At 40.9% G+C, this 14,618-nt stretch overlaps 1 protein-coding gene across 1 annotated transcript in view; it reads left to right on the top strand.

Annotated features, from left to right (window-relative positions):
- The window catches only part of TTBK1 (tau tubulin kinase 1), a gene marked incomplete at its 5' end in the record, with an annotated part of 72,448 nt that overhangs the window by 16,243 nt on the left and 41,587 nt on the right, over positions 1–14,618 (top strand). Inside the window, 3 exons of the mRNA XM_009071741.1 lie at positions 3,968–4,033; positions 5,739–5,831; positions 6,559–6,684. Of these exons, the coding sequence (XP_009069989.1) occupies positions 3,968–4,033; positions 5,739–5,831; positions 6,559–6,684 (285 nt within the window). The remainder of the gene's footprint in view (positions 1–3,967; positions 4,034–5,738; positions 5,832–6,558; positions 6,685–14,618) is intronic.

A 14,618-nucleotide genomic window follows, 5' to 3' on the forward strand; every position in this document is an offset into this window, starting at 1 on the left:
AGGCCTAGAAAACTTGGGACTCTGCCTGAGGGGGTGGCAGGTATTTGGATGGTGACAGAGACTGATTTTGTCACTTCTGTAGTTTCAGGCGCAAGGGAAGGGGAGTTCTCTTGTCTTACATTTCTGGCTCCAGCTTCCTGTGTTCATTTCTGACTCTCCATTGGGATAAAATATGCTGCTGTCATTAATGATTCTACAAAATAATGCTGTTTAAATTAGCAAGTCAAAATGCATGTAAAAGGTGCAGTTTGTCCCCAACAGAAAAGGTGGAGATGCATATCCCTGCATCTCCACCATGAACCTAACTGAAGAAGCAGTTTCCTAGAAATCTCAGAGATACTTCCTTTTAGTTCAGCTAAAACTTCCTTTCACTTTTCCTTCTTATCCCAGACTTTTCAACAAGTCATTTCAGTCCAAGATATATCTTCAAATGCTTCCCATGATCTGTGGCATTTCCTCTCTCCCCTTATCACCTTCTCTTCGATCTGCACTAACTTTCTCTTCATGTTCTTACTGCTGAAAGTCTTTTTCCTGATTCCAGAAGAGATGGGTTAATGATCCTACCTGACAGCAGGCCTGCCAGGGGCAAAAGTGACTGCTCTCATGAGGTGTTTGCACAGGTTTCCAGAAAGTTGGGGAGAACCAGTGTCATGTACCATAAGAGCACCACACACATAAGAAATGGCAGGAGGAAAGTACTGGCATCCAAATACAAGCTTTTAGGAAGGAAGCTGGAAAATGGAACATCTGAAATATCAATCTAGGAACCAGTGAGGCAAAATGAAAAAGATTAATCTCTATGAGTGAACATGGTGTAAGGAGCAGGGGTTCAGATTAATAAGGAAATAAGAAGATGTCTGAAATAAAGGGAGTGTACAGGAAAGACAGACTTCGTGTGAAATATAAGGGAGACACTGTTGGCACTTAAAATGCAAATGATCATGAGTGTTTGAACTGGAGGATGACGAAAAGCTGATGGGTGCAGAAGAGCACAGTCTGGAACAATGCATCCACTTCGTAGAGGATTTTGTTAGCTAGTTCTGTCTTTGTGAGGTAGTCTACATGGCAAATACAGTGAAAGCAGCACAGAGTATAGTTTTTGCTGTGATAGTGATCTAACATATTCTCCCAAGCTGAAACTTATTTCAAACCAAGCTTCTAATACTATGCAATATACTTCGTATCTGTCATCTCCCTGACAGGTCTGTGTGATAAAGTACTTTAACTTTGTGGTAGACACAATATGAATGCAAGAAGAGATATGCTTTATAACATTTTTGTTAGTAATATGCATGTGGAAAAATTAAAAATGAAATAATGTATAGCTTAAAATTGTATTTCAACTTGCTAGTGTATTGCATTTTTATAATTTTGGGGATTCAAATTGATTGGGCTATATGTTATTCCATAGTCTGAAGTACCTAACTGTGTCAAATGTGGACCGGACTGGACAGCAAGGGTGCTTTATCCAGGTTCTTTTCCACTGCTGCACAATGCAGTGGTGGGATGAAATTTATTAACTGGAAGAAATGAAGTGTGTAAAGAAATCACCTGGAAAATTAATGCTGATGAATTCAGAAGAACAATCAATAATAGTTGGGTATACAATATGTGCTACAACAAATGCTCAGGCAGGAGCTAATTGTTTGAATCAAAGACAAAGTATCTCCGCAGCCTTGGAAATACTTGGTTGCAGTGATTAGTGACACAGTGAAAAGGCATGGCTAATTGCCTTGTGACTGGCAGGGCAGTCAAATATGGTTAAAAGAGGTGCAACCTTCAAGAGAAAAGCATGCTGTTACACAGTTAGCATCTGCCTATTTTGTCCAAAGCTCTGAAAGTCCTGTGAAAACAATTGCAAAGTCTTGAAAAGTTGGATGTGCTTCCCCATCACTGAGGTACCACACGGGACAGGACTGGAGAGAGAGTCCTTTGGGTTCAGCTGTGGGACTGGCTTGGGGAGCAGCCGGTCATGTTGGCTGTGGGACAGATGCACAGTTAAAAGATGGTTGGGCTTTTGGTTTGCTTCTGAAAGAGGAAGGGAATACATTTGCAAACTGCCTAGCTTTGATTTCAGAACAGATCTAATTAAAGACTGCAAAGATAGCCTGTCTGCCTGAAATAGCAAGTGTTGATCTAAAATGATTTTCAGACATTGCCAACCATACTGGAACCAATACACGTGGTACTTGGTTCAGTGCATACACAGTTGATAACTGAAGACATTGAGTTTGGGAAAAAACATGAAAGACAAACTCCCTTGCACTGCAAATATTGAACAATATTTCTTCTGAAAACACTGCATGTTGTATATTAGAAATGCTGACAATACACTCTTATTTTATGGCTCATGGAAAGTATCCAAACACACTAACTTCCATTCATAATAGAAAAGAGGAATGTCCTCTTGCTTTTGGATATGTAGAGGAAGTTTTTGGTGATGGCTGATTCCAGCACCTGTATTCCCAGTGGCCAGTATTCTGGGCTATTCAGAACTCACATCAGCAAATTCACTGGAATTCTGAGAAGTATTTTGCAGTCATTTGTCAGTGAGAATCCTAAATTGCATACTCCAGGAGGAATGAGGTACATCATTGTGAATACAATATCTCTACTATTACCTGCTGCTAAATAAGTAGCTAAATGCTGGATTAAGTGCTTGGGATATGCATACAGGTTCTCCTTGTGGAGTATTTGATTAGCATAAAGGAGCTGTAAGATAGACTTGCAGCTTTTTGTGCTTGGAGTCACTATAACGTAAGAGCTACATTGTACACCATATGGGTATGTGTTAGCGGTACAGTGTTGGTGAGCTTGTTTAGAAAACATTTTCAGTTTTATTCTTTCTGAGAATATTGAAATTCAGAGCAACGTCCCTGTACCCAAAGGGAAGCAACTGAATTGTACATATTTGAAGTGACGGAAGGGTGTGTGCCCCAGAGTTTTAAGCCTAGTTCTGAAAGCATAGGCACGACTGAAACAACAAACCTGAATCAAGTGACCTAAGTGGGACAAGTTAGTCAATTAGAGTTGTTATTAATGTGCTCAGTTTTCTGCTAGAGTAGGATCTTCATTATGAGTATGTTTAGTTCTTTGCCCAAGCTTGGCCTTATGATGGAAGAAGTCTGAGCCTGGACCTGGTTTTGCCACAAGAATTTTGAAAGCACTGCTGCTAACTCTGGTGCTTCTACTTCAACTGAAAGGATTTGGTGGATGTCATTATTTTCAGAACAATGACATCATTAAGTGAATGGACATCGTCTAATGTTGTTGTGGAGGCAGCAGCAGAAAGAGTTGGAAGAGCTGCGCTGTCTCCAAAACTATGCCTCCTGGCTGAAGGAGTAGTCACAGGAGGACTGCCTTCTTCCCAAGGCTTTCACTTCCCAAGTTCATGAAAAAGAGAATCAGAGAAAGAGAAAATAAAGATACATGGTTTAGGATATACTGAGAAGAATCTAGAAAGAAGCAGGAACTCTGAAAGTCAGAGGTTCTTAATTTGTTAAGTCTTCCACAAGATGCTGACAAGCAGTCTCAGCAAGCATGTATGGTCACCTGCCTTGGTCATAGTAGGTGATCCTCATTCTCGCCCTGACCAGCTGCCTTCAGGCTTGGCTTAACTCATGTTAATCATGACTCAGTTTTGCACTTGCGCTTCTGTACTAGCTTTTCCCTTGACCTAGAGTGTAAAATGGAATTTATGGTCCTGGATAATGTTCTTGCCTCTATGCCTAGACTATTACTGTTCTAACCTATCACTTTGCCTTCTCTGTAAACCAAGCCTTTCTAGAAACACAGAACTGAAGAATGCTGTCTGTTTAGCTGGTTGCTAGAATAGAAGGCAGGAAGAGCTTTGTATCCCTTGGGTACATGCAAAATAACAGTATAGACAAGAAGTCCTCAGGAGTTAACTGTACAGGGGGTTTAGTCATCTGCTCTGCCTCTGAGATTTTCTCTTGTCTCCCTTCAGCCTCGCAATGTTGCTGGTTTTCGAGGAACTGTTCGCTATGCATCAGTGAATGCACACAAAAACCGAGTGAGTATTTTTGGGTTATAAGAACTTAAGAGTAAGATTATTTCTCCTCAGAAACCTGTTTTCACGAGCAGAGGAGTACGAGGTGTGAGTTCTGGTTTGTTGCCTACAGAAGTTAGTATATCTGATGAATTTCACATTAGGTGGTCAAGGCTGTTGACTGTAAAATCAAAATTATGATTCAGTTATTGGATCTTCTCTAGTTGGCAGCCTTAAAAATTGTAATTACTACATTATTAGACAATTTCAAGGGCAAAAAACCCTCCCACACTGAGAGGGAAATCGGGTTAATGCCAGGATGCTTTCTGCTAGTTTCTAGCAGAATTTGCCAGTGAATTACCAAGTGACAGGTCTCCAAATCCATTCTTTACTTGCAATTTTTTATATTAACATTGTGCTGTCAGGTGAAGAGCCACCGAGTGAAAGCTAGGTTTATTTTTCCCCTGCAAAGGACCGTTGTTTACATATTGTCTGGCCTCTTTCATTCTAAAAGCTCCCAGAAGCCTCATCCCACATTCTTCTCAAAACATTCCTGTGTCCTATTTCAGTAATATTCCTGTGTAGACAATAAACAGTAAGTTTTGTGATTCTGCTGCTAAGCGTTTGCCAGATGGAAACTATCAGCCCTCCTGCATTACTTCCAGGTTTCTGGCCTTTTTTGGGATGTGTCTGTAGGATGACCAGTGACATATGAGAAATTGTCAAGCTTTCTTAGGGAATCTCAAAACATTCCTGTGTCCTATTTCAGTAATATTCCTGTGTAGACAATAAACAGTAAGTTTTGTGATTCTGCTGCTAAGCGTTTGCCAGATGGAAACTATCAGCCCTCCTGCATTACTTCCAGGTTTCTGGCCTTTTTTGGGATGTGTCTGTAGGATGACCAGTGACATATGAGAAATTGTCAAGCTTTCTTAGGGAAGGGAAAAGGGGAGGGCAGTTGAATGCCATCATGAATTCATTCAGTTTCCTGGGAGACACTGAGAAACCTGAAGTATCATTTTTGGAAGAGCTGAATAGTGCCAGCTGTAGCTGGCATCAGCTGAAGTTATATTTAGACAAAAAAATTGCTGTATAATGCAGTCTATTCTGAGAAATCATGTTCTAGACATTGGATGTTGAGCACAAAAATGAGTTCATGTGGTTTGACAATTTAAGCCTTAATCCCCATGTTTCAATTTCCCATTTGCTAGCCCAGGAGGAGAGTGGAAATGTTATAAATCTGGAAATTGTTGTGGTGCTTGATAGTGAGTGTTTTGCAAAAGCCCTTGAGCAACTGTGGTGTTGTGAGAAGAGTTTGAATGATATTCAGGCTTAAAAATAATAACAAAAAATATGTTCTACACACAGTTTGGGATTTTTTTCTTAATCTAGGTTATTCCACATCTCATTAATAAGTATTTCACTCCTGAGGAATACTCAGGGAGGGAAGAGTCCTGTGGAAAACTTGTGCTTCATTGTGTATAAAAAAAATATCCCTTTGCTCATATATTCACAAAAATGAAAACAAATGAGATTCTTAGGTGACTTTATTGACATTGCCAAGTTTAATAAATGCTTTCACATATTTAGTCTTTAATTTGGCTTCTTTAATCATTGAATGGGAAGTATGTCTTCTCTTCCTGCCTTTTAAAATGAGGTAGCTCATCTGGAGAGCACACCTGGACTACTGAGCGGCATGGAACTCAGCCTTAGTCTCTCTTTTCTTCAGGAGATGGGTAGACATGATGACCTGTGGTCCCTCTTTTACATGTTGGTGGAGTTTGCAGTGGGTCAGCTTCCATGGCGAAAAATCAAAGATAAGGTAGGAAACCTGCTGTTTGTACTTAAAAGAGGGTGCTACATTCTTCTTATTATGACTCTTTATTATTCCTCCTGCAGCTCAATGCAGCTTTTTGCTTATGTAAAGCTAGAGCCTGCTTTTCATCAGATCTTACTGCAAGATGCTAACCTGCTTCTGTGTGTTCTGATGCACAGTGTGGGGGTTTTCTTATTTGGAGTGGTTTGACAGTTTTTATGCATATTGTTAATCATATTTGATCAAATTATTTTCATTTTATTCTTGCAAAGCAAATAATAATAGTGGAAGAACTGAGCTGTCCTTTTGAAAAATAAACAGTCTTTAGAAAGTCAGGAGGATAATGCTTTGCTATGCCAAGCAAGCCAAACGGGAATTGGAATCGGAAAGTTAAACAGAAAAAAGCTAACTGTTCATGTTGTCTTGGAAATATTTTGTGCTAGAGAATGAAATACCTGGAAAGAAACAGGTCACCTGTGCAGAAGGCTCTGCTAAAGGGACAGCTTCTGAGGAGTGCTTCTGAGTCAGGATTCCCCTTTGACCACTGCTTGCAGATATCAACCACCTTTTGCTTGGGGCAGCAAACAGGAGAAGTATGTGGAGACAGTGCTGGGTCTAGGAAGAGGCTGTGTTACACAAATAAGACTAGGTGATATTCCAGGAATTAGAAGTCTGTATAAATGTGAGGCAATAGAAGAGATTCTTGGCTCTGAGATATTTTATTTTTTTTCAGGAGCAGGTTGGCATGATAAAAGAAAAGTATGAGCACCGAATGCTGCTAAAACACATGCCTTCAGAGTTCCACCTTTTTCTGGATCATATTGCAAGCCTGGACTACTTCACCAAACCAGACTATCAGGTAGGAGCCTCTCTATGTTACCAGTGTGATGCATGACACTCCGGATTGGCATTTGGATTTTTTAACATTTCCATGCACATGTTCATATCTGGCTGAGGAATACCTTTCCTAGCAGCAGGAGAAAAAGGTTGGACTGTACAGTTCTTCAAAATCTCAGAAGTTTTTTCATCTCCTTCCACCACCCTGTCCAAAATAATCCTGTCCTCCACACCAGAAAGCTCTTTCCAAGCAGCACAGTACTTTTGGCTTTCATTAAAACACAAAATTTTTGAGGTACTCCAAATGTGACAGAATTTTAGCACAGCTTGCCAAGGTCTGCAAAGAGCCTATACCAACAGTTCAATGGTGCGCACCAGCCCCTTGGTTTTCTTGCAGAATCATATGGACATTGGCCATTATTATCTGTTTCTTCAATATTTATCTAACGTGGGTTTTTTGCTGTCAGTGTGTATGTGATGACTTGCAGTAGCTCAACTAACACAGTATAACTGGAGCAACTTGATTCTCTGTTGGATTTTTTTATCACAGTGGTTTTCTGTGTACACTAAAGACAGAGTGATGGAAATAACATTTTTAATAGCAGGTCTTTGCAGTCTTACATGAGTGCCTGCTTCTGTTGGTAGTACATCTAGTACTAGAAAGTGGTAGGAGGCTGTTCCAGCAAACTCTCTCCAACAGTGCTTTTGTACTTTAGCCATGTACATGTTGTAGCATAGCAACCACAACTTTTTTAAAAAATTATGTTAAAAAAAGGCAAATACTTTCAGGAGAGTGAAGTAGAAAAATAACATTTGCCACTAAGATGGAGAAGTTTAGGGGGATGGAGGTCGACTGAGGAGGTGCAGAGGAGTCTGGATCTATTTGGCCTCAACAAGAAAAGTCAAAGACAATGTCTGACTGCTGTCTTACACTGCCTCAAGGACAGTTGTGGGGAGACTAGAGGCAGCAAGGGTAACTGTGACTAAATGCAGAGGGGGGAAAATCAGAATGTGGGTTCTTAAATATGAAACAGGTACCTAGAGAAGCTCTGGAATTTCCATCCTTGGGGATTTCCAGAGGTCAACTGGATGAGGAGGCTGATCTGCTTTTTAATTACCACTGGTTTGAGCAGATGGGTGTATTAGAGATATCCAAAGCTCTTTTTGAGCCTACATCCTTTTATATTCTATTCCAGTTTAAAATAATTGTGTCCTAATGGTACTGAAAAGCCATCCTTGAGATGGAAAGGGAAGGAGATGTTTCAAGACAGTTCTGGTGCAGTGCAAATCTCAAACAGCTATCACAGTAGGGAGTTTGTCTGAGGCTGTGAATTGCCCCCTTTGCCTTTAGTTTCTTGCAAGTGCAGCTTGGGCATGAAGCTGGGAACTCCCCCAAAAAATCTGGTGGACACTGGTATCTGCAGCTTTCCACCAAACAGTTGATTCTTCTAACTTGTCTTGAAGGCCTACTTCAGACAGCAAATTCTCCAAACATCTCAGCTTCAGAGATGTCTTTATGTTAATTTGTCTGGATTTATTGCTGTGAAAGGATGGCATTCAAATTTGTCACCAGTACCAGACCCACAGGGAAATCAAGGAAATTGAGGAGCTCATAGTTTATTTGAAAATTGGAATGACAAGGTTAGAAATAAGGAGACAGAATAAAGCGTAAATGAATATCATTTGAAGTTATGGATCACTATTTCCCTTCTTAACTCTATAATATATTTCAGTTTAAGATGTATTCTACTCACCAGGTGAAGATGATGACTCTGAATGAAAGAGCAGCTTTACTGGGCTGAAGGAAATGTTTGTCTGGTCTGGTGGCATGTCTCCAACAGTGTTGGCTCTGGGAGGACTATTAAAGAATGAGTGGTCAGTGAAATGTCCCCTGAAAACTTTCAAAGCTTGAGGATCAAGAATCTCCTAAACCAAAAATGTGTCTGTATTTCATAGCCTCCAGTGAATTTGTCTTCCTTGAAGTGATGGAGCACCTCTGCTATAAGGAAGGGCTGAGACAGTTGGGGTTGTTCAGCCTGAAGAAGAAAAGGCTCCAGGGTGACTGTATTGAGGCCATTCAGTACCTAAAGTGGCCTATTAAGAAAAACAGGGAAGACTTTTTAGCAGGGCCTGTAGTGACAGGACAAGGAATAATGGTTTTAAACTACAAGAGAGTAGATTTAAACTAGATATGAAGAAGAAATTCTTTACTATGAGAATGGTGAAACACTGGAATGGGTAGGGGTTGTAGATGATCCGTCCCTGGAAACATTCAAGCTGGACTGGGCACTGAGCAACCTGCTGTAGTAGATGTCCCTGCTCATTGCAGGGGTTTGGACTAGATGACCCTTTAAAGGTCTCTTCCATCCCAAACTGTCCCTGATTCTAACTTGTCCAGCCTCCTTCCGTATTCATGTAAACCTTTAGCATCTGCCATGTGACAGGAAGGCACCACAGCTTAATTCTTGCTGTGAGAAGAACCATTTACTTCAGTTTGTTCTAAACTTGCCACCTTGCAGTGTGACTTAGTGGCCCTTACATCTTGGACATAACTGTGAATGCTGGTTTCTAGCCTCTCTGCTGCTTCCCAGACGCACAGAATGCTGCAGCCCTCCATGGTATTGCTTGTCAGTTACTCTTTTGTCCAGACTGAAGGATCCCAGTCTACTTGCTTTTTGCCCAGAAGGAAACCTTTCTTCACTTTGGTTGTGTCCTTCTCTGCACCTTGTCCAAATGTACCTTTGTGAGGTGGGAGCTCGTCACATTGCATGTTCAAAATGTACAAACCCCATGAAGTGATAAACTGCACTTACAGTGTTCCATTTCATTCCTAAGACTTTCTAATGTTCAATCTGTTTTATCCAGTGGCCATGCAGTTTTGATTGTTCCCATCTCTGTGTAGCAAGTAAAGCTTTGGCTTCTTTTGCAGTAGCATGAAGTTTTGGTAAAATCCTTCCTCTCCCACCTCCATAATTTTTAAGTAGTGCATAAACACTATAAGCATCTAATAATGAGGTCATTCTGACTACTTCCTCCTCCCTCAGTGTCTGTATTCTGATGGATTATCTCTCTAACTTCTGATGTATATCTTCTGGCTTTGCAGGATGCTGGATATCATAGGATGCTTTTGGCTTTAGAAAAAGGCTGGACATGCATGTAAGAAGAGCTGTACTCCTTAGTAAAAATGGAGACAGAAAATAGGGGACTTCTGCTGTCCTCTTTGCTCCAAGTGGTCCATGCCCTGAAGTTTGCAATATTTTTCTTCAGCTCTGCCACCATGAGTGTCTGGTACTGTCCATCAAAGCAGACACATGGTGTGAAGGTTGGGAAAAGGAGAGGGTTGAAAACGCCTGTAGCCCTTACCACCGTTGTGCAGCACAAAGGAAAAAGCAACTGCATCTGCTGGTTTTGTACTTGTTTTATCACTGTTGCAGGAAAAAAGTTTTAGGGGTGAAAGACAATGCAGATACTTCATCTCAGTGACCCCCACGACTTTTCCCAGGTTCCGTATCCTTCTTTCTCTGTATTGTTGCTTAGGGAAAAAAAAACAACAACCAAAAAAAAAAACCCTCAACAAAACAAACAAACAAAAACACTCCCTAAACCCAGTCCTCTTCCACCACTTGGAGCCACTCTCTCTCTCCATCCACCCTCTAGCCTGACTTATGTTTGTTTCTCTGTGTTGTGTAAATTTAGTTCCTCGTGTCTCTCAGTTTTGCAATTCTCCTACCCACACTCTTGTCCCATACAGTTGCTTTTTTAGGGTTTTTTTGCTCTTGGTAGCCACCATGGTTCTCTCTCAGTTGCCTCATTTAAGTAATCACACTAGTCTTTTCCCCTACCAGCTCTGACTAGGAAGAACATAATCCTTAACACATAAAAATGATGTTGCCAGCACTCAGGACTAGAGCCAATGCCCTCAAACATCCAAGTAGTCACCTGTCTTGGGGGAAAAGGATTACTCCATCATGTGACTGCAGCAGGTTCACTCTTAGTTAGCTAGTGATCTTAGCTGGACCCAGAAGCTGATGTGAGCTGAGGTGAGCCTGTTCTTCCTAGACCTACTCCCTATGGTGTGAAGGTTGCCAAAATCGTACTTAGTCACAGGCTGTGGCTCTAGGTCCATGAGAAGTGTCTAGTTTCTAACTTTTGACCTCTATGCCCCAGGGTCAAGACATCAAAGTGTTTGTCAGTAGCCGTCTGCATTTCATTGCCATTTTAGATCCTCCCTAAGCACACTTCATTCTGAATGGTGATTCTATCACAGTTTTGGCCACCTGAAATGATGTCAGAAGAGAGAGATACCAGGCTGTAACTGAAGACTCAGTGTGACCAGAGACCACTACTTTCTGATGGATAGATGGCACAAGCTTTGCCTAAGCAGAGGTGAAGAAAATGATGGTAGAATAAAAAGTCTTGAGTTGTCAGGTGATGGATCTTTCTTACACCTTGTGTTTTTGCATTTCTTGGGCTCATGGCTTCAGACATCAGGCATGTCCCTTTAATGGATCATTGTCAGTATTGGTTCATGGTTAGGATCAAACTTTTCAAACATTCACAGCAGGAGGATGTGGGTGTTAGAGTAACATTATTGGGTTTTCTGACTCATTTGACAGCAAGAGACATGCCTCTTCCCTGGCACAGCAAAGATAGGATGTAGTAGAAAAGAAAATACATTCTACTGCAGTTGTATACAGTCCAGCTGGTAGAGAAATACTTACAAGTGTGGCTGGGGAGGTGCCTGGCTTCTCTCCCCAAAGATTCATCTTTTTGCAGTGAGTATCAGAAAAGTAATAGTGACCTTTGGTCCTGGGAGATTATAGAAATTTGAGTGCTTTTGCCTGAGAGCCCATCATATTCCCTCAGTTAGTGCATTGTGAATTGCATTTTACTCAAGGAAAAATGATCACATCACTTGTTGCTGTATAAGAGAATGGGTGTCTTGTACATGTCCACAGCAGGTGTGGAAAGGTAAGAGTTTGGTACATGGACCTCTTCCTTTAGATCCAGTCAATACCAGATATTGTCAGAGCATTTGGGAAAGACTCCCTATGGACAACCAGTGCCAGTCTGAGCTCTCTCATGCTGACCATGTGTTGTGGTTTAACCCCAGATGGCAACTATGTACTGCACAGCTGCTCACTCACTGCCATTTCCCCCACAGTGGGATGGGGAGGAGAATCAGAAGAAAAAGAAAAAATCTCAGGGGTTGAGTTAAGAACAGTGAAATAATTGAAGAAAGTAGTATATAATAATCATAAACATAACTTTAAAAAAAGGATAAAAATAAAACCCAAGTAAAGCAAATGATGCAAAATTGCCTGATGCCCAGCCAGTCCCCATGCAGCAATTGGCCTCTTCCAGCCAACTCCCCCCAGTTTATATCCTGGACATGATGTTCTATGGTGTGGAATATCCCTGTGGCCAGTTTGGGTCAGCTGTCCTAGCTGTGCTCCCTTACGGTTTCCTGTGCAGCTCCTCACTGGCAGAGCATGGGACACTGAAAAGTTCTTGACTTAGGGTAAGCACTACCGAGCAACAACTAGAACATCAGTGTGTTATCAACATCGTTCTCATTCTAAAGATTAACTACAGCACTGTACCAGCTGCTAGGAAAAAAATTAACTCTATTCCAGTTGAAAAGAGGACAGCAAGTTACTAGAAATCTTCCATCACATGTTTAGTGTTTTCTATTCCAGTCATTACTCTTGGACTTAGAAACCATATATCAGGAACATCCCCTTATCCAAAAGGGGAACCTCTGCCACTTAAGAGATGTGCCTTATTCTTAAATACTGTGTTGTAGATTACAGTGCAGGTCAAAAACTTGAGCAAGAGCAACTTAATATGCCCAAAGTTGTGCTGAAAGATTCCATCTTCCTGGATGAGCCCCAGAGAATTTAAGGCTGGAGCATCTGGACAATCCATGACTGTTTTGGCACCTTTTTCACCTGAAATTTCAGGATTGTGATTAATTTCCCAACCATTATCTAAGAGAAGGCATTTAACAAGATGTATTATGACAGTTTAATGGGTAATTTCTGCATAATTGGCTGCTTCTCTCTCATTCTCTGAGGCATCAGCCCAAAATATGGCATGCTGCTACTACTTTAAGCTTTACGTCCTCATGGACATTACCATCTTTAATCGAGAAACATGTTGGGACTCTTGTTTATCCCACAAGCAGTTTTGATACTCAAAGAGTTGGACTTGCGCATTGTCTTGCCCAGCAGAAGGAAACTCAATATGGGAGGCTTACAGTGATTGTAGAAACTCTTCTGATCCCTAATAATGTGTCTGCAGTCAGAAAATACCTAGGCAGGATACAGTAGCTCTTTGCATGACTTTCTGGGAGCAGTGGTTGTTGCTGGGACTGTTCTGTGCAGTTTCTCACGCTTCTCCTCCTGAAGTTTTGACCTTTCATCAGAAATACAAAGAGTTCAGAGAAAGCTGAGAAGACTCAATAAGACCATGGAATAACTTGAGAATTAGGGCAGCTGAGGACACTAGTATACTTCAACCTGTGAAAAAGACCCTACAGGGAGTAGAGTAGATGGCTGTTAAATCCTGAATATCCTGCAAAGTCAAATGCAAGAGTTACAGAATAAGTTATAGAAGAAAGTGACAAAAGTTGTTTTGACTGAGTGGGTTCTTGACAGCCTGAAGGAATGCTAAGAATAAGACAGCTGAACTTCTAATTTTAGCATATGGTTTCTTACTTCAGATTGCCTCCGTATCAAAGGAATGGAAGGTGACAGAAGCAGTACCAATTTTTAAATGGCTTCAGAGGTTACCAGTTCCTGACACTAACATGTCCATCACAAAGCTGTGATAAAGACTGGGATTAGTGGACAGATGGTTGAGGATGATCCAATGAAGAGAAGCCAGTATGGCTTTTATAAAGGGCATATGTCTATGAATATAATGGAGTCCTTACAAAGCATCTTCAAGAATGTGGAGATATTAATTTCAAAAAGTCATTTCACAGTAATCCTTGCCAAAGTAGCAGTCAGAAAGCAAATACACTCCTAAGGATAATTAGAGTAGCATTAGAGGATAAACAGTACTATCATGTAGATCTGCGTGAATCATACTCTTAAATACTGTCTGTAGTTCCATTCCTGCATATTGAAAAGGATATCTTAAAGTCAGAATTATAGGGAAGGCTACCAAGGAGGCTAGAGATAGATTCAGATATGGAAAAACTAATTAGACTAGGACTAGGAAAGACTAATTACACTCTGAAACAAAGGAAAAAAGAGTACTGACGTGCATGACATCTTTAAAATCAAAGGCAGAATGGCAAGAAGTGAATGGTAAATGATTTTGTTCTGCTTCTTCTGATATGAAAATGAGGAACTGCCAAATTAAATTAGCAGGTGGCGAGTTTGAATGAGCAAGGAAGGTAGCTCACGTAATTGGTGTGTTCTTTGCCAGAAGACAGGTGGAGTCCAAAAGCTTATATATTCAATGCTAATTAGGCAAATTAATGCCCATTTCAATAGAGGTGAGAGTGGACAGTGTGGCATGAGGCTAACAAGCAGAAACACAATCCTATCATATTTAACTGTCATACCAGAAAAATCCTTTTCAAGTCCACGAAGTTGCTACCCCTGCCATGTCATGTCCACTCTGGAAAGGTGTTACCTGTGCCTTGGTCTGACTGACAGTCAACTCTGGGAATTCTTTTAGTCAAACATAGTGCCATTGCAGCAGTGGAGCACCTAATTCTAGGGTTCTAGGACACAAAAAGGAGGAGATGACTCAGCATTTTACTGCAGTTTGGTGGAAGGTGGTAGGAAATGTTAGGCTCTCCTGTCCTTCTGGCCATGCTGATAAACAGAACTGGAATATAAATACAAATAGGGTGTTTGTTCATGGTAATTTTTATTCATAACTTAGTGCTAATTCTATACTATAAGCCAAATGCATTTGCTGCCATATTCTCTCTCCATA

The sequence above is a fragment of the Acanthisitta chloris genome, unplaced genomic scaffold (assembly GCF_000695815.1).
Source record: "Acanthisitta chloris isolate BGI_N310 unplaced genomic scaffold, ASM69581v1 scaffold9413, whole genome shotgun sequence".
In the NCBI taxonomy this organism is placed as follows: domain Eukaryota; kingdom Metazoa; phylum Chordata; class Aves; order Passeriformes; family Acanthisittidae; genus Acanthisitta; species Acanthisitta chloris.